This window comes from Rhinolophus sinicus, chromosome 14 (assembly GCF_057876585.1).
Source record: "Rhinolophus sinicus isolate RSI-liver-muscle chromosome 14, RSI-T2T, whole genome shotgun sequence".
Classification (NCBI taxonomy): domain Eukaryota; kingdom Metazoa; phylum Chordata; class Mammalia; order Chiroptera; family Rhinolophidae; genus Rhinolophus; species Rhinolophus sinicus.
Genome location: NC_142514.1, coordinates 122,460,431 through 122,479,148, shown reverse-complemented (window position 1 = coordinate 122,479,148; position 18,718 = coordinate 122,460,431). Strand labels below are relative to the sequence as shown.

Here is an 18,718-nt window from a genome sequence, read left to right as displayed (position 1 = left end):
CTTACACAAGGAAATGAACCTTATTATTCTATATTCTATTACGGGTTATGTCCCTTTTAGTTCAATGTTTTTATTACACCTTCCCCTTTACCCTAAAATCAAGAGCTAATACAATGAAAATGGTCCCAAAATTGCAAGTACTATACAAATATAATGGTTTATACCTATGTTACTATTATCATCATTAGGTTCTGCTTTGTTCTGTCCCCTTTACCTTTTTTCCTCAAGCTGGTGGCAGCTAAGTCACTCTGAAGAGAGAATTTACACTTAGCAGGTTTTGCACCAAGTAAGAGGGCAACTGTGACTAGGCACCTTCCCAGAGCAAATCACAGTAGCTACAACCAGCACTGATGGCCTAGCACTTCTTCAGAGTTTACAGAGTACTTGCACCTCCTTCTACCTTCATGAAAACCCTCGAACATAGACCTACAATTACCTACAATTTTTAGATGAGACTACCACGGCTCAGAGAAGTAAAACAAATTGCCTAGTGTTTTCAGAACCAGTAACTGCTAAGATGAACACCTGAATGCAGTTCTCTGACTACAAATTCAAATCTCTGCACCTCGGCATGCCACTGACGTAGCAGTCTGTCTGCTGTGTCAAAGGCTGAAATGCGCAGTGTGTGCGCTTCCCCGACGGCTGATGTGCCCAGGCCACAATACTCTGAGGCTGTTACTCCCCTGGTGCATTCTGTTGCTGTTCCCAACATCAACTACTTTAACTTTTTAAAAACAGCTAAGCCACAGATTTACATTAGGCCAACTAAAAATCAAACATCTTTTCTACATGAATGAATATATTCAAGGTTCCTCTAGCCCTGTACTTTACACTAAATTTAATTTTTGCACAATAAGCAAGTCTATATAGATGATGTTGAATCAGAATATTTCATTTACTGTATTAGGTATTCCTCTAAATTTTGCAATACCAATACTGCCTAGTGGTACCAAAAGAGCTTAGATTTACTAATTCTCTCAAATTTTCACTGAGTTCACAGAGGAAGAATCCATAATAGTTTCTGTGAGGTAGACTAAAATGACCTTGACAATCAATACACGTACATATCTATAAGGATACAAAATAGACACAAATAAATGTAATATATGATGGCATGCAATCTGTGCAAAAAGAGACACACAAAAGCATACTCTAAGTGATACAGAGAAGGGCAAGTCCATTCAGCTGTGGGATCAGAGAAGGTTCAAGGAACATGGGCATGGGAGTTGTGCCCCAACAGCTGGTGTTCTTTAGACGGGTGGAGATGGTGAGACAGCACTCCCTGCAGAGAAAGAACCTCATCCAATATACAGAAGTAGGAAAGTAAAGTGCCTCTTTGGACAAAGGTAAGTATATAGCACGGCTCTCTGTAATTTATATTGTACCACAATCTCCACTCCTCAATTTCCCTCCCTGGTTCCTCTTTTACCATGTAATTGTAAAATGTTTAACAAAGCTATATTCTTGGACCTCTTCTCACTCAACATGATATCGGGGTTGTTTTCCTCCTCTCATTTTTCAACTAATATCTATTTCTAGTGATTCCAAAATATGGACTTCCAACCCTGACCACTCTCCTAAGCCTAAAATATCTTTCCTAGATATCTCCACTGGAAGTTTCTCATAGGTAACTGAAATTCGATGCACATAAATATGATACCTAGGGCTTCTGAAAATTGAGAGGAAAGATAAATTCAAGAAATTCTTAGAGATTGACTCCTTCGATGATTGAATGTCAGAGTTCAGAGAAAAGCAGTCTAGTATGACTCCCAGATTTCTTTCTTGACTGAATGGACATCTGTTTCTAATGTTAACTGAGGGAGATAACAAAAGTAAAGGAGTAAATTTAGGGACGAAGGTGATGATTTCAGTTTGGAGGTGTTGGCTATAAGGACTATCTATAAGATAGCCACAGACATGTGTCTAAGATACAGGCATTTGTTTATACGCATTAGGACAGAGGTTCACACTAGGAATAAATTTGGAGTCATTAGTAAATATATGGTAGGCAAAGCTACTCATTTAGATATGGTAAAACAAAAACAGCACATAGGAGGAAAAAGGGAAATGGGTCATGGATGAAGTCATGCTATTCAAGTAAGAGGAGCCAACAAAAGAGTCTAAGTGGTAAAAGGAAAGTGGTTGATAAGGTCATTTATCATAGTGGACATAGCATGTGCTTTAGGTTCAGAAGAGGAAAAACTGTCACAATGCTAGCTGTAACTTGACTACCTAGGGAATCTCCCTATGCTTTAGTCTCCTCATCTACTAAACGGGATTAATAACGTTCTCAGAAGATTACTGTGAGGATGATAACATGAGACAGTAAGCACTCAATAATGATAACTGTTGCTATTGCAGAATATTCAGTGCGATACTATACACCTAACTCAGTAAGCAGTTCAGCAGAACAAGAGCTTAGGGTGTACAAGAGACGGGGGGTGGTGGGGAGGGAAGAAAATGTGGGGTATTCAATCAGGAGTCAAGAGCAAGAAGAGACAAATATGCTAAGTGTGAAAGAACTAAAGGTACTGTAAGCAAGAACAACCCATTTGGGGGCAGCTCCCCCTTTGGCTTGCACGGTTTTACACAAAGAAATGACACCTGGCCAGGGAAAATTAAGCATTTACTAAGTCCTTTTAAAATGCTGATTGATAATAAAATGAAAGGTAGTGTTTACTTTGGCTAAGAAACCATTTACTTTATTCTCCTAAAAAATCACTTATTTCTCCAAAGCTCTGGGTGTTTTAAAGTAAAAGCATGAGGACAAAAAAGAGCTCGAATGCTTGTTTCTAGTTTCCAGTCCATACAATAAGTTAACACTTAGTCCTTAGGCTGGACAAAGAAAGGCACCTACATTGCAAACAGCTTGCTTTGCAACGGAATGAATTCTTTCCACCCAAAAACTGGCCTGTGTTTAGTCAGGGGAGGAAAAAAGGAAGAGAAAAGAGAGAATGTGTTCGAAGAAAAATTACTTGTACAAAGTGAGAATTCAATGTTTTTTATTTAGGCAACCCAATATCTTACTGTGGTAATTCAAAATAACAAAATTTTCTTTCCCAGAATTCAGCAACAGTTAAAAAAAAAAGAAAGAAAGAAAAAAAAAGCTACCTGCTTTCAACGAAAGTAAAGCAAAGCAGAGAAGCAACAGGATATAATTTGATTTGCATGTTTCCCAGCAGTCCAAGTACAAACCAAACAGGTCTAAACCTCGGCTGAGAGAACACACTAACTGCTGGGAAGGCTGACCGTGGTGAGTGCTGCCAGACAGCAGCTGTCCTGGACAGTGAGCCTGTTCTCTGCATACTGAGGGTACTGAATAGTCAGTGCAGTCAGGAAGAAGAAGGAAATTCAACAAAAAATACCATTACAGACCCATGTCTTTAATATTTTCTCCTGGAAGCAAGGGTGGTTCTTCCATTTCTGCTAATTTGTTAGACTCCCTCAGGACCTGGATTAGAAAAGGGAGGAGGGGGCAAGAAAAGAAACATTTTTTACTCAGACGTTAATTTTTCGCTCAAATTTCAACTAAGTATGCTTGTTCTTACGTAAAGTTATATTATATTACACATGCTACTTTAAATCAAATTATAAAACCTTCAGTGCTGGAATGTATAACATGCTGTTTCTTCTACATAGCATTTTCTGAGTGTCAACTTTGTACAACATATTATATACAAAACACTTGAAACATTTTGTCACCAAATCCTACAACAGTCTTATAACGGTAGGTGTTACTATCCTCTTCCTAGATGCGGAAAGTGAGGCCAAAAGTGACAACTTGTTCAGGATCACATAGCTAAAAAGTGTCAGAATCCAGATTTGAATTACAGTTTTAGTGGATTACAAAGCCCATTTTCTTTCCATTAAGCCATGCCTAAGGCCCTTAGTGCATTTGAACTCAGATAAAATCAAGATTTTCTGTAGATTTAATGTTTAGAGAATTTGGATGTTGATAAAGAATCTTGTTGAAAAAGAGATTAAATTAATTAAAATCATGATCAACAACTGTTATTGAGAAGTTACCTTATGAAGGGTGCTACACTGGATTCCAAGAATGGAAACATCTAGATACCTGGTTTTCTAATGGATTGACACAACCCAGAGCGCGTGCGCGTGCGCACACACACACACACACATTATATGCTAAATACATCCCCCTAGCTACCCAAAGCCTACCCACTCTACCCTTTTCACTGCCAAACAATAAACTTCACTGTCTCTGATTCTTCCCCTCCCATCCATTCCTCAACTTTCTGCAATCTGGCTTTGCCAGCTAACCAACCCCTTCCAGGGAACCCACGTTCTCCCCAATAACCTCCACATTATTAAAGACAATGGACATTTCAGTCTTCATTTTTATCTCTTAGCTACATTTGACACTATCTGCATTTGCCTGCTAAACTCCCTTCTCTGACCATTCTTTTTCAATGATCTTTATATTCCCTTTCCCTAACCTTCCCTGTTCCTCAGAGGTTTGTCTATTTCTAACTTTACTCCCTTCCTGATGACCTCACTTCAATCTACATTGCCAGCAAAGATTATTCCTGGACTCTAGTTCCATACATCCAACTGAAAATGTTCCTTCCCCACCCCAACTACCCGCCAGCCAAAAAATAAATAAAAAAACATTTAGTTCCACCATACCAACCTCTCTGAATCTTAGTTTCATCATTTATATTAATATTAATATCCACCTTACAGGTTTGTGAGTATGAAATGAGATAGCTGAATCATAAAGGGATTTGCAAGGTACTATTAAAATGTAAGAAATAATTATTATTCACTTAACAGAAGCATCAACAGAAGTTTTCATTGTCTCTTCTCACAATGGCTTGTTCACATGGTGCTTTGTTCCTCTCCTCTAAAATACACAGGTTTTAATGACACCTTATAAATGTCTGAATGGCATTAATCTAATGGCAATAAACATAATATCTCTATAATGACATAAATATAATCTGAGGGACACTATAAAAATACAGAGGGATTAATATTTGAGACAGCATGTCATAAAGAGAACCATAAATCTCTCTAAGTCTTGAAATTTAACATCTATCCATGAATAAAAGTGCTTCCGTGGGAGCTCTGGAATCCAGCATCATATGCCAAGGGACCCAGGAGGAGTGTCACCCACTGTGCATCACAGGCAGACAGAACCTGGTACGGGCTGTGGAACCAGCAGGAGCCTGTGAACTGACTCCAACCCCTCTGGGCTATGGCACCTGGAAAACACTGACATGAGCAGATACTCATGGATGAGAAAGACTTAATAGAAATCCAGGTTTCTAAAGGAGACGTTCCAACACTCCACTGGAGCAAAATAAATACACAAATGTGGATGCATTAGAGTGGGTAAGAGAAACTTTGCCAGCATCACCTTTCCCCCCAAGGCGGCACAACTTAGAGGAAGAGGAGGTTGGGGATCCCTCCTGTAGGGGAAAGGGGGCGCAGTGAGTGAGCACCCAGCTACCACCACTACTGTGGGGGTGCTGCTAAAGAAACTCATCTCTCACCCACAGCACCCAGAGCATCAAAGCAAGGCTCCACGAGTGGGGGCATGAAGGTGTTGGGGAAACAGCCAGTTAAGACGATCAGAGAGCATTAAAGGGATGCAGTTCTCTGTGTTCCAGAGTCCAGCAGGAAGACCACCCATAAGCTGTCGGGAAAACCTCACCCAAAGATCCCCTCATCTAACCCATGAGAACCCCCAATTCCCCAAAAGCCAAACCCACACCTTCCCCACTCTGTGGCTACCTCCTGGTATACATTCCAGAAGGCAATGGTGGAAACAAGCCCAGGTAGATGGAGAGTGTGTGCAGAAAAGCCAGGGTCTGAGGACAAGAGAAAAACCACAATCATGAGCTGTAGTGCCACCTTTGGGACAACGAAAGAGAGGTTACCAGCAGCTGGTTTGGTCCATTGTAAGACGGAGAGAAGACACACAGCTTAAAAAAGAACAAAGAAGTGTGGAGCAGGTGTATCCATACGAGGTCAGAGAAAGCTCCAGAAAATAAGCAGAACCAACAAAAATAATCTCTCACCTGAAGGCAGCTAAAAAAAATTAGAGGAGATGACAGCTACTTCAAATGCCAAAAACAACAATGCAAAACTATAGGGAACACGAAGAATCAAGGAAACATGACATTACCAAAGGATCATAATAATCCCCTAATAACTGAACCCAAAGAAACAGAGATCTGTGGTTTACCCAATAAAGCATTTAAAAAATAGATGTTTTGAGGAAATTCAATGAGCTACAAGAAAATCAAGACAATTTAATGAAATCAGAAAAACAATACATGAACAAAATCAGAAATAAACAGAGATAGAAATCATAAAAAAGAACCAAACAGAAATTCAGGAGCTGAAGAATTCAATGACTGAAAGGAAGAATGCAAGAGAGAGCATCAACATCAGAATAGAATAGGCAGAAGACAGAAACAGTGCGTTATAGGATAGGAATTCTGAAACAACCCAGTCATAGGAGAACAAAGAAAAAAGAATGAAAAAGAGTGGGGAACCAAGACAGCAAATCCACACTGATTCATTAGGTTTTTCTGCAGTCACATGGAAATATCTTTAGTGGAGAAAAAGTTATATAACTCTCAGATATGAGAGGAGGAGAGAAATCCCCTCCTGGAGAAATCCCCTGGAATATATAAAATACTTTTCTCTTACTGGGCCAAAATAATGTTACTAAATGGCTATCCAATCTGTGTCCTATCAGATACATTAGATCTCTGCCACTTAGGAGCTCTGGCTATATCAATAGATAAGATTATCTAAGGTCTACTCTTTGATAGTATTTAATAAATATTTAACCCTTTTCTTATTATCAAGAAAAGTCTATTGACCACACTAAAATCTTACTGGTGGAAAAAGAAAAAAAAAAACCACACACGCAAATGTATAATTATTTTTTCATTCCTAAAATATAATCAGTTCAGTTTTGCTCTTTCCCCAACGATGTATTCCCCCATTGTCTTCCAAGCCCTCTTTATCAAACTATTTCCAAACTGCTCAGTAACTTTCCATGTGACTTTAACTTACCTGCCTTCTCTTCCTCTCTATCTGATCAGGAAATTACTATAAAGGGACTTCAGAAACCTTGTCTATAATGATGATCTGGAAGTTGGCAAGTTTATGGGTCAGTTTTCACATGAAATGTCAGATGACAGAAAAACAGGAAAGAATTTTTCTGAAATCTGCAAAACACTAAATTAAAATCACTTGAAAGGGAAAAACGAACCTGCAGAAGTTATGAACTATCCCCCACAGTTTCTTTACGTACTAAAACTGTAAAGGAAAAAATAATGAATTTATTTTCCACTGAACAATTCTATTAAAGAGTATGTTTACATCAATTTTACTATAGTCTATTTTTTAAACAACTTGACTGTGTTGATGTAAAAAAATGTCCAAACTCTTAAAGAAGCTTTATAAGAGTTTATGAGCCAAACTGACAACATATGCCCGGGAGCAAGCTCTCAAATGCTCCAGAGAATAACAGTTTCGCAGCTTCTTTCATGCTTTTAAAATTAAGGAGGCAGGGTAAGGAAGATTACACGAAGGTGGAGAAAGCAAAGCAGGAATCAGATTACAGGATAGTTAAGTTTACATGCATGCTCTCACGCTTTAGAAGGAGGGGTTAGAAAGGGGGAATTTGAAAGGTGTGTTAACCTAGATGTGCACAAACAACAGCCAGGGCTTGCTTAAGGCAACGATAAGCCTTTTACTAAAGAAAGAAGTGATATGCCTAGTGCGTGACTACCCACCATGACAGTGTCCTGTTAGGAATTCATAATCAGATGGTCCTGCGAAGTTCTTTTCCATAGAACCCCTTTTTCTTCCACAAGTGAGAAGCCACAAAGTAGGCAAATGAACCATACAGACAAAAATCTGAACAGGGGAGAGCCAGAGACTGGCGTCTGGGATGGATCTTACAGGTTATATATTTGAAAAAAGTACCACATCTCAGTTCGGACACAAGGAAGCTTGTTCTTTTTATAACACAGCCAATGACAGGATCAGACCTTGTATGGATATGCTTTTCAGCTGAAATAACAATTAGCAAGAGATGGATAACATCACAAATTCGACAACAACGAAAAAGGATGAGTATCTAAAGAGGAGTAATCTGGAAAGCATCACTTCATGCTATGGGTTGAATTGTGCAGCCCCCTCTGCCCCCGCCCCCTCACCCAATAAAGATAGGTTGCAGTCCTAACTGACAGTACCTCAGAATGCGACCTGATCTGGAAATAGGGTCATTGCAGATATAATTAGCTAAGATAAGGACCCCTAATCCAACATGACTGTTGTCCTTAAAAGAAGACAGCCCTGTGAAGACACAGAGATACTGGGAGAATGCCATGTAAAGAGGTGGATCCACAAACCAAGAAAAATCAAGGACTGTTGACCTTCACCAGCAGTTAGGATGGAGGTCAGGGAAGCAGAGTTTGCCACCCCGAAATATGCCTTTTGGGAGACTGTTTCATGCTAGTTATTAACGAACAAAAGACTCAGAAAGAACCTTTGATCCCGCCACCCCCCTTACCTGCCTAAAGGAATTTAGACAGAGACCTGTTCCAGGAAGGGAGATCTCATCACAGGTAACTATAGTTTAATATGAGCTGATGTGTGACAGACAGAGAGGGCTCTAGCAAGGCCCTTCTGTTCAAAGTCCTCTCTGCGTCCCATTGTTAAAGATGGCCCAGCAAACATTTACTTACCAAACACTTGCTGTTTCATCTCCCTGTGAATCACCTTCCGGCCTTTTGAAGTCCACACTACAACCACCCCCACCACCCTGGCCCCTTGGCTCCAGAACTGCACATAAACTTTAACTGCCCGATGGCTCTCTGGTTCTCATTCTTAGGACACTCCGAGTGTACAGAGAGTGCCAAAAAAACGTGTTCACATTTTAAGAAAGGAAACAACTGTATTAAAATTGTTATACTCAATATATACCGATAATAAAAGATGAATACAAGTCATGTGTATACAGTTTTTTTGGCACCCTGGTACATCCATAAAATAAACTTCAGATATTTTCTCCTGTTAATCTGTCTCTGTTAAATTTTACTATTAGCCCAGCTAAAAGAACTTTGAAGGTGGGAGGAAAGTTGTGTTTTACACCTCCACAGAGGTGTGGCACAGATTCTCCTTCAGAGTCCTCAGAAGGTACAAACCCTGCCAACACTTTGATTTTAGATTACTAGCCTCCTGAAAGAAAAAATACTGTTTTTCTACACTCTACTCTCAATACTTTTGATACCAGACGTGTGGGTTTTTCCACACCAAGCAATTCTCCAGTTCATGGCAGACACCAATTGGGTATCCTACAGTAACACCCAGAATTTGTACAGACCCCACGTACCATGTTTTCCCGAAAATAAGACCTAGCCGGACCATCAGCTCTAATGCATCTTTTGGAGCAAAAATTAGTATAAGACCTGGTCTTAAAGTAAAATGAGATCGGGCCTTATATTAATTTTTGACCCAAAAGACGCATTAGAGCTGATGGTTTGGCTAGGTCTTATTTTCGGGGAAACACGGTAGTTAAGGGCTCAGTTCCACAGGACTGCTCCCCACTTCAAATACTAATCTCAAGTCCCAGACTGTCACCTGTACTTCTGACCAACCATCCAACAATCAGGGGTTCCCACAACCCCTCCTCAGATTCAATAAATTGCTAGTATGGCTCACAAAACTCAGAAACTTTCCTACATTTACCAGTTTATCATAATAAATACAACTCAGAAACAGCTAGATGGAAGAGCTGTATAGCACAAAGTATGGGGCAGGAGGGTGTATGGAAATTCCAAGCCCTCTCTGGGGACATCACCCTCCCAGCACCTCAAAGTGTTCACCCATCCGGAAGCTCTCCAAAATTCTTCAGTTTGGGTGTTTTTATAAAGGCTTCACTACTTAGACATGATTGATTAAATCATTGGCCATTATTGAGCAACTTAACCTCCAGCACCCATCCCCACCAGGGGGATGCGAGGGGAGCTGAGAGTCCCAAACCTCTAATCACAAGGGTGGTTCCCCTGACAACCAGCCCTGTCCTTAGGGGCTTTCCAAAAGTCACCTCGTTAACACAAACTCACCTGTGGTTTAAAGGGGGGTGTTACAAATAACAAGAGATACTCCTTTCACTTTTATCACTCTGGAAGTGCTTCAGGAGCCACCGGCAAAAATCAAATATAACACGATGCTCCTGTGGCTCTTATCACTTAAGAAATTACAAAGGTTTTAGGAAGGAGCTCTGGCCAGGAGCTAAGGATGGAGACCAAAATATGTATTTCCTATTATATCACAATATCACACTCCAGAACTGTGCGAGAATAAATTTCTGTTGTTTTAAGCCATCCAGTTGGCAGTACTCTGTTACCGAAGCCCTAGGAAATGAATACACCTAATATCAAGAAAACTTTCAAATTTGAATCTTAAAATGCAAGCTGTTCATAACTGCCAGAACTTGGAAGTAACCAAAAGTCCTTCAGTAGGTGAATGAATAAACAAACTGGGGTAGGTACATCCATACAAAGGAATATTGTTCAGTGATGAAAAAGACATGAGCTATCAAGCAACAAAAAGATATGGCGAAATCTTAAAAGTGTATTGCTAAGTGAAAGAAGCCAATCTGGCTATGTATTCGATGATTCCAACTCTGATATTTCGGAAAAGGCAAAACTATGGAGACAGTAAAAAGATCAGTGGTTGCCAGGGGTTCAGAGAGAGGGAGGGAGACAAATCAGTGAAGCACAGAGGATTTTAGGGCAGCGAAACTATTCTGTATGACATGGTAACGGTGGAAACATGTCATTATACATTTGTTAAAACCCACAGAATGTACAAGACAAAAAGTAAACTCTAATGTAAAAACTATGGATTTTAATTAATAATCATGTATTATATTGGTTCAATTATAACAAATGTACCACACTAATACAAGATGTAAACAGAAGAAACTGTGGGGATGAGGAGGAAATAACATAGCGCTGCAGCTTTTTAATTTTTTTTTTAATAACTGAGAACATTAAAATAATCACAGGACAACTACCATCTATTAGCAACATCATTTCATAAAAGAAAGAAGATTTTTAAAACCCAAAATTAGAATGATATAGTCTTGGGATAAAGAACAGTCCTTCCCAATAAAGCATGGCTCATAACAGAGTATCTGCCAAAACCAAAAGAAAAGTAGACAGGTAGATAGATAAAATAGTCTCAATTACTTTCATTTCGCCTCAAACCAAGGAAAATGTCATGATGAACTGGCCCAGTTAATGCACTGTTTTCAAAAGACCATTATTCATTTAGTGCTCATAATACCCCTGGGAGAGTAGTGTTCTTGTTCCCATTTATAAGTGGCGTAATTGACCCTTGCAGAAATTAAGCGCTTTTCCAAGGCGCCATACACCTTGTTGAACTTGAACAGATGTATGACTGTACTGAGACTACGATCATGACATGACAGCATCCTCGTGTAACTGTATCGCAAGCAACTGATATGATGGATCAGGGGCTGAGAAAGAGATCAGGACCAGAGATGAAGATGTGGGAATCATCCATAAAGAGATGATGGCTGAAGCCATGAGAAAGAAGGACCAGAAGGAAAAAGGGACAAGGGGGATTAGGGAGTCACGGATGAAAGACACTTTAGCGTCACCTCGTTTAGCTGAAGAACAGCAAAGTACAGAAAGGAGGGGCCGTCAGATAGAAAAGAAGTGAACCATAAATTGTAGCCAGGTGTGAAACCTGTAGTCAGCATTTTAGACTCATCTCCCCTCCTTATCTGCAACATTCAAGCAGCTTTAACACATTATATCCACATATATATTTTTTCAAATCAACCCTTTACATGTGTCATTACTCTGATACACAACCTTATAATTATAAAAGTTCTAAGTAGAAATTTTTAAGAAAGAGTTTCTGTATACCAAATACTAAGAGAGTAATAAAGTAGTAGAAGTACTGGTAATTTAACTTTTTCCTTATTCCTATTTCTATTTGCCATAAATTTTTTATTACTTTGAGAGTTTTATAGTAAAAAAAAAAAAAAAACAAAACAAAAACAAAAAAACTCTCAATGTTATTATAAAAGACAAAATTTTACAAAGGAGAGTTAGTTAATGGTAACTTTGAAGAGAAAAGTTTTAGTAAAATGGAAATCATGAGAGTTTAGACTGAAGTCATTTCCCGATTAAGAATGGAAACGAGGCAACTGTGAACATTTTCAAATGGATTTTGGTGGCCCTTTGATGAAGAAGATAAATTAGTGACTGCTTACTTTCTTCCAAATTTTCCTCATATACTTTCTTCTAAGTTTTTTTCAACATTGTACCCTCTCTCAAGACTTTTATCTAAATATCTCACAAAAGAATTTTATTTATTTTATAATATCATAATAGGCTAGAAGGGTCAGAGATGGGGCTAAGTAGTCTATGATTAACAGGCTGGCCATGATTTGTTTCACTGAAGAGCAAAGGAAGTATATTCCAGATGTGTGAGTCAGCATGAGTGGAAGTGGGAATGAGCACATTATGTTTAAGGGACTATGAGAAGAAACCCTAACTAGAGAGGGTTTGGGAACAGTTGCAGATACAGTGTGATAGTGGTGATGGGACCAAACATGAAAAACCCTAAACACAACGCTTAGAAGTCTGCACTTTCTACTATAAGAAACAGAGGTCCTCTTGAAGAATTTTTAAACAGGGCTATCACATTATGAAAGTGATGTCAGAGGAAGAGAAGCCTGGTAAATGCATTAGCTGAGCAAGAGAAAGGCACGACTATCAGACATAAGAAATAGGGGACAATTAAGAATGGAAAGTAAAAGGGGAAACGGGCATTTTTCCAAAGATACGACATTTGATAAAAGGGAAAATAACTTAGTATTTCTCATTCTCTTCCACTGATTCAGCCAACAAACTTTTCCTGGGCACCTTCTACATTTGAGAATAAGCTCTAAGGATACAATAGTAAACAAGACAGATATGTCTGCCCTCAAGGGGCTTACAGTAATATTCTTTTTTTCTCAATAGTTTTTCTTTAAACTCTTGTTTTTGTAAATGGCCTCCAAATATTTTCTTGTAAGTATTTTCAAAGGTAGTAGCACCTTACTTATAGCGTAGACGGCTTTAGAAGTCTCTCTGCTCCCAGGTATAGATATTTCATCATAGTATCTATCATACAATATAACTGACTTGCTAACCTCTTTCCCACTACTCTAAGCTTCATGCTGGCAGAGACCAATCTTTCTGGACCCTTTTTTCCTAGAACAGTCAGGAAATTTCAAGAAAGTGCAGTGAATTAGTGAATAAATGCACAGATTTAATCTGGAACTATGAATAAAACACAGAATTTCCCTCTTTAATTTCCCAAATGTAGCTGGCAAGTGGTTTCAAGTTTCAGTCACTTAGGAGTGCTCCTCAAACTTTTCCACCAATTAAATACAGCAAATAGGAGGGCAAATGTTCCCAGTGCCCCATGGAGCTTGAGGATATAACTGACTACAAGTACAAAATAGCTTTGATGTCACACTCATTCAGGCACTATTCAATGCACTAGGAATATAACGAAGGTTCCTGGCTTTGTAGCGCTTAATTTGAGAGAGGGCGGATGAACAGTAATCAAATAAACAAGAGGAGGTCCTTACTCACTATGTTAGCACAATAAAACTTTTAAAAAATTTTTTTATAAAACCTGTTTATTTTTTAGTTCACAATAAAAACAACCTTTTCTTTTTACGGTTAATATTTTGGGGTCGTATTTAAAAATTCCTTCCTGACACACGTAATATTTTATTTTCTTCTAAAATTTAAAAATTTTGATTTTTGAAATTTTAGTTTTTAAACCAATGAATTCAATTTTTGTGTATGTGTGAATTAGGAACCAAACTTCTTTTTTGGTTTCAACATGGCTAACACAACAGTGATTACAAAATTGTTTATTCTTTCCCTACTGATTTGTTATATCATCTCTGTCACATACAAGTTCCAGCAAATATCATTCTGTTCCTAAACTGTCACTGATCTATTCCTGTTCTAATTACTTTAGCTTTATATCTGATTAAGTAAATCTCCCCTCTTCATTTTCCCTCTTAGGTAATCTTGATCTTTTATCTTTCCATATAGGTTTTATGATCAGCTTCCCAAGTTCTGCAAGACAAACTTTCAAATTTGGTTTGAAATTACATTGAATTAACAGATATACTAAAAATACACGACATCTCCAGGCTATTCTGTCTACTCATCTACTTAGATATTGTTATGTTCTTTAATAAAATATATAACTTTCACCAAAAAGTTCTTGCATATCTTTTATTAGACTTATCCCAAATAATGTAAATTCATTGCTTTTATTACTGGAATCTTTCTAAAATCACACTGCCTAAACATTTTTGCTATGGTACAGAAATATGATTTATCTTTTTAAAGTTATCTTGTTTCCAGAAACAATTTGCATATAGATTTTTCTTAAATTTCCTATATAGACAATCATTTGTAAATAATAAAAGTTTTGTTTTTTCCTTTCATTTCTTATCTATTGTTTTCACATTTTACTGGCTAGGACTTCTAGCTAATGTTGAATAAAAGTGGTGATAGTAATCATTGTGTTTCTAAGTTTAAAGGAAATGCTTCTAACATTTCCACATTAAGCATGAGGCTTTACTGTAGAGTTTTGATAGATATCCTCTATCTGGCTAAAGCTGTATGCTTTTTCAGTTTCTAGGTTCTTAAGAGTTGAAGTTATGAGAGATGTTGGTGTTGATCATGAATAAGTGCCAACTTCAGTCATTTTTCCTTTGGCTATTGAAACAGTTATGTGTAACAGACACTGTTCACTGTCTACCTAATATCTGCTCTATGAGCCTTAACTCATTCTGACTAGATGTGCACACTTTCAGAACATGTCAATATTACATTCATGGACATACTCTAGATAAGAAATAATCCTCTGGTCTTTGGTTCATAAAGAAAATATGAATAATGTAACACAAATTTTGAAGGGATAATCACATTTACTTGATTAAGCTTATTAAATATTTCAAAATAAGGGTAAATGGTTAAGAACAAAATCCAAAATATTGTAACTTTTATCTCATATACTATATATATATATCTATATATAAATTATAATATATATATTCTGAGATCAAACAGACCTTCTAAAATAAAAAGAAAAAAGATATAAAATACAATTCCATTTTAATACCTTGGTTTAAGTGCCATTTCGTAAGCGTCACAATGGAAAGGAAATACTACATAGTTTGACTTAATTTATCTTTTAATCACCACCATTTAGAAAACATACTTTAATTAAAGCCCAATGTCATACAAATTACACTTTATAAATTAATAGAGCTATGCATTTGAATTTTAAAATTCTGGAATTTATGAATTTAAAATTTCATGGAATTTATTGTTCGTCAGCAAATAAACCATCCAGACACAAGTTCCCTAGGTTCTCAGTTCCACCAAATGTCAAACTTTAAAAATATGTTCTTATTAAAGAAAGCCTAATGTTTAAAATTGCCAATTAAAAAATAACAATTTGCATCATTAAAAACTCTGTATGGCTGTACACTTCAAAGTAATATAAAATAATATTGAATGTCAACTATAATTAAATATATAAATATATAGTCACGGGATGTAAAGAACAGCACAGGGAATATAGTCAATGGTATTGAAAGAGCTGTGTAAGGTGTCATATGGGTAGTACGTAGACTGCTTAAGGCTATCACCTTGTGAGGTGTATAAGTATCTAATCATTATGTTGTTTTGTACACCTGAAACTAATAAAAAATCTTCCAACAATATAAACTCCCCCAAAAAAAACCTCTATATGAAAGGATTCTTTTTTTTTAAAGATTTTTAAATGAAAGTAAAAAGGTTTCACTGCCACGTGAAGAGCAAATGAAGCAAAGAAAAACACTCCACAATTATGTCACTGATGTAGCATGATCCAATTTACCAAGCTGTAATTTGTGCTCAATTTTTCAGAAAATATGTCTGCTGGATTATATCTGTATATAACTTTTTCCACAACAAGGTGGAAATAAGGCTAACAAGGTGAAAAGTAATACAAATAGAATTCCATTTGGAAAAATACAAGTTTAAGATATCTAGAATAGCTCCCTACTCCCACTGATTTTCCTTTCTGCTTTACTGGTTGCAGACACAACAAATTTTGTTTGCATAAGAAATCCTTAACAGAAGCTTTCACATTGAGCTGTTAATCTACTAAGACACTATCCTTTCTGGAAAGTGTCACTGCATGGCATGGGTAGCAGAAAATTTATACAATTTAACATTTTCAATGAAATTGGATTAGCTTTTCAATGTATTGAGTTTTCTGTTGTTACTAAAGGAACTTATAAAACGTTGAGGCGTAGGGCAGGGATAAACACGAGGCTATAGGGAGAACTCAAAGCCTAGAGGTTAACCAAATCTGTGAAGGATGGTTTTTCAAAACCATGCCCCTCATCTCACACACACAGCCAAACCATGGTCAGTCAAAAAGTAACACATAGCTGTCTGTGGTTAGTTCTATCTATAATTAACTAGAACACTACAATTTTATGGCGGCTAAAGGTATAAATACTAAAAGCAAAATATCATCAATTAACAAAATTGAGGAGGGGAAGATAAAATTTTATTGCAAAGCCTCTCTTTTCTGAATATTTAGAAAAAGCAATTCTCATTTATTAAAGAAGTTATATTTAAAACTGCTATTTGCACCTCAAAAATGTATTAAAGATATTCTTGTTAATTAAGAAAATCTCACTTCACAATTGAAAAAACTTAACAGCAAAATCATGGAAAGACAGTCTTTCAGGGTAACATGCTATACAGGAATATGACCAAATAAGGGCAACCCCTAGCTGTGTGCCTCTAAGCCCATGGTTTAATTAATATCAGGTCTTCTGAATATCAGGTCTGTCATGGGTTAAATGAGGTAATAAAATCTGTCTCACAGGATTGTTGTGAAAGTTAAATGAGATGAGTTATGTATAAATGTTTATCACAGTAGCAGACTAGATATTTTTTCAGTTATTAGAAGCACATCCTTCCTCCTGAAAAGAGCAATTTATATTTGAAATTTTTTTTTTTTTTTTTTTTAAGGCGGACGCTGTTCACAGTAGCCCATGGAGGGATCGAACTGGCAACCTTAGTGTTATTAGCACCACCCTCTAACCAACATAGCTAACCAGCCACCCCTGCATTTTTCATAACATTTAAGGTAATGTTATTCATCTCCCACCCACAAGAAAAAAAGACTATGATTCAAGCAAAGATATATCTAACAATCAAAGATATCTTTAAAAATGAGAAAACAGGCAACAGGAAGCCTAATGTTAGTTTCCTTTTCTCCTGTGCCCCTTTAAGTACATTACTATGGAAAGTACAATTAACCTTTGTTGCCCCAAACTATCTTCTCCCTAATTTAACATTTAACACATTTCATCTAATAAAAATTTTCTGAGGGCCCCATAAAGGTGTAAAAGATGCTAAATTAATATGGCACTAACGAGGATAATTCCTGCAGTCATGGAGCTGATGTATAAAATAAATTCAACAGATTCCCTTGGGACCCTAGTGCTAAGACAGTCAACAATTTAGGCTATTTTTATATCTAATAGTAAACCTGAAGGAACAACAGGCATAAAATAAGTTTACTCTGGACAAACTTGCATATATGATCACCCTACCCACAATATTATCTCCAAATAGAAAGCATGCAAATGATCTTTTGCTTCAGAAGGAAAATAAAGGTACTTTGTTACCTTTTCGTTTTTTGGTTTAAAAAAAAGAAAGAAAAGAAAAAAGAAAGCAAGTACCCAGATCTCGGTTTCAAATACCATCCTCCAATATAAGAAACTTAGAGTACATGAGAAATGGATGGATGATTCTAGAACTGGTACAAGATGAGTCTGGAACATTTTGTACTGCCAGAAAGTAAAGAAGAGTATTAAGAGAGGGGAGGAAAAAAAAAAAATCCCAAACCAAAACACCACAATGATGGCGGTATGTAGGAAGAACATAAGATCTGACTTAAAAAGTCCCAATTTGGAGATCTGGAGCTGGAACGGTATGAGGAGCAACAAAGTAGTAGTGGATTGTAATCCAAAATATAAAATAAATATCCAGGGGTCTAAACTGATCTAAATAAGCAATTGCATGCATGAGAGAGAAGAGACAAATCTCCCATGCAGAAAAGTTACAAGAAAATGTATATAGATGCTCCACTCTCAATAAGGTAGAGCATAAATCCCCACTCCTGAGTGTGAGCTATGCACAGCTCATCCCTCCACAGAGTACAGCACAAGGAGAAGGAGGGGAAAAAGAGTATTTTATTGTGAAAAAAGCTTCAAGATAATAGCTAATGATATTCTGCAAATCATTAGCAAAACATATATTCATAATTAGCAAACCATATATCCAGATAAATCTTTACCATTTTCAGTGATGCTTAAAGTCATGCTATACCCAATCTAGTATTTTATGATACTTCACAAAAGGTAATGACAAATACTAGAAGCCTTTACAGATGTTGCTAACCTGTCTACTTACATGTATTTGTTGGATTATGTTTTAAAAATGAAACACACCAAAAAGATATTCTCAATATATGCTTAACTGTAAACAACTTCATTAATGAAAACAATGCTTTAATTAAAATTGTGAAAGTGTAACCACTG

General features: G+C 37.0%; 1 protein-coding gene across 6 annotated transcripts in view; it reads right to left on the bottom strand.

The window, feature by feature from the left end:
• Window positions 1–18,718, bottom strand: part of MTMR2 (myotubularin related protein 2) — a 96,301-nt gene that overhangs the window by 36,397 nt on the left and 41,186 nt on the right. For 3 of the 6 annotated variants that reach the window (XM_088791496.1, XM_088791497.1, XM_088791500.1), the window contains one exon: window positions 3,376–3,451. In XM_088791496.1, coding sequence (XP_088647622.1) covers window positions 3,376–3,451 — 76 coding nt within the window. Of the gene's footprint in view, window positions 1–3,375; window positions 3,452–4,787; window positions 4,865–18,718 lie in introns of all 6 variants that reach the window. The other 3 variants (XM_088791498.1, XM_088791499.1, XM_088791501.1) reach the window with 2 other exon arrangements.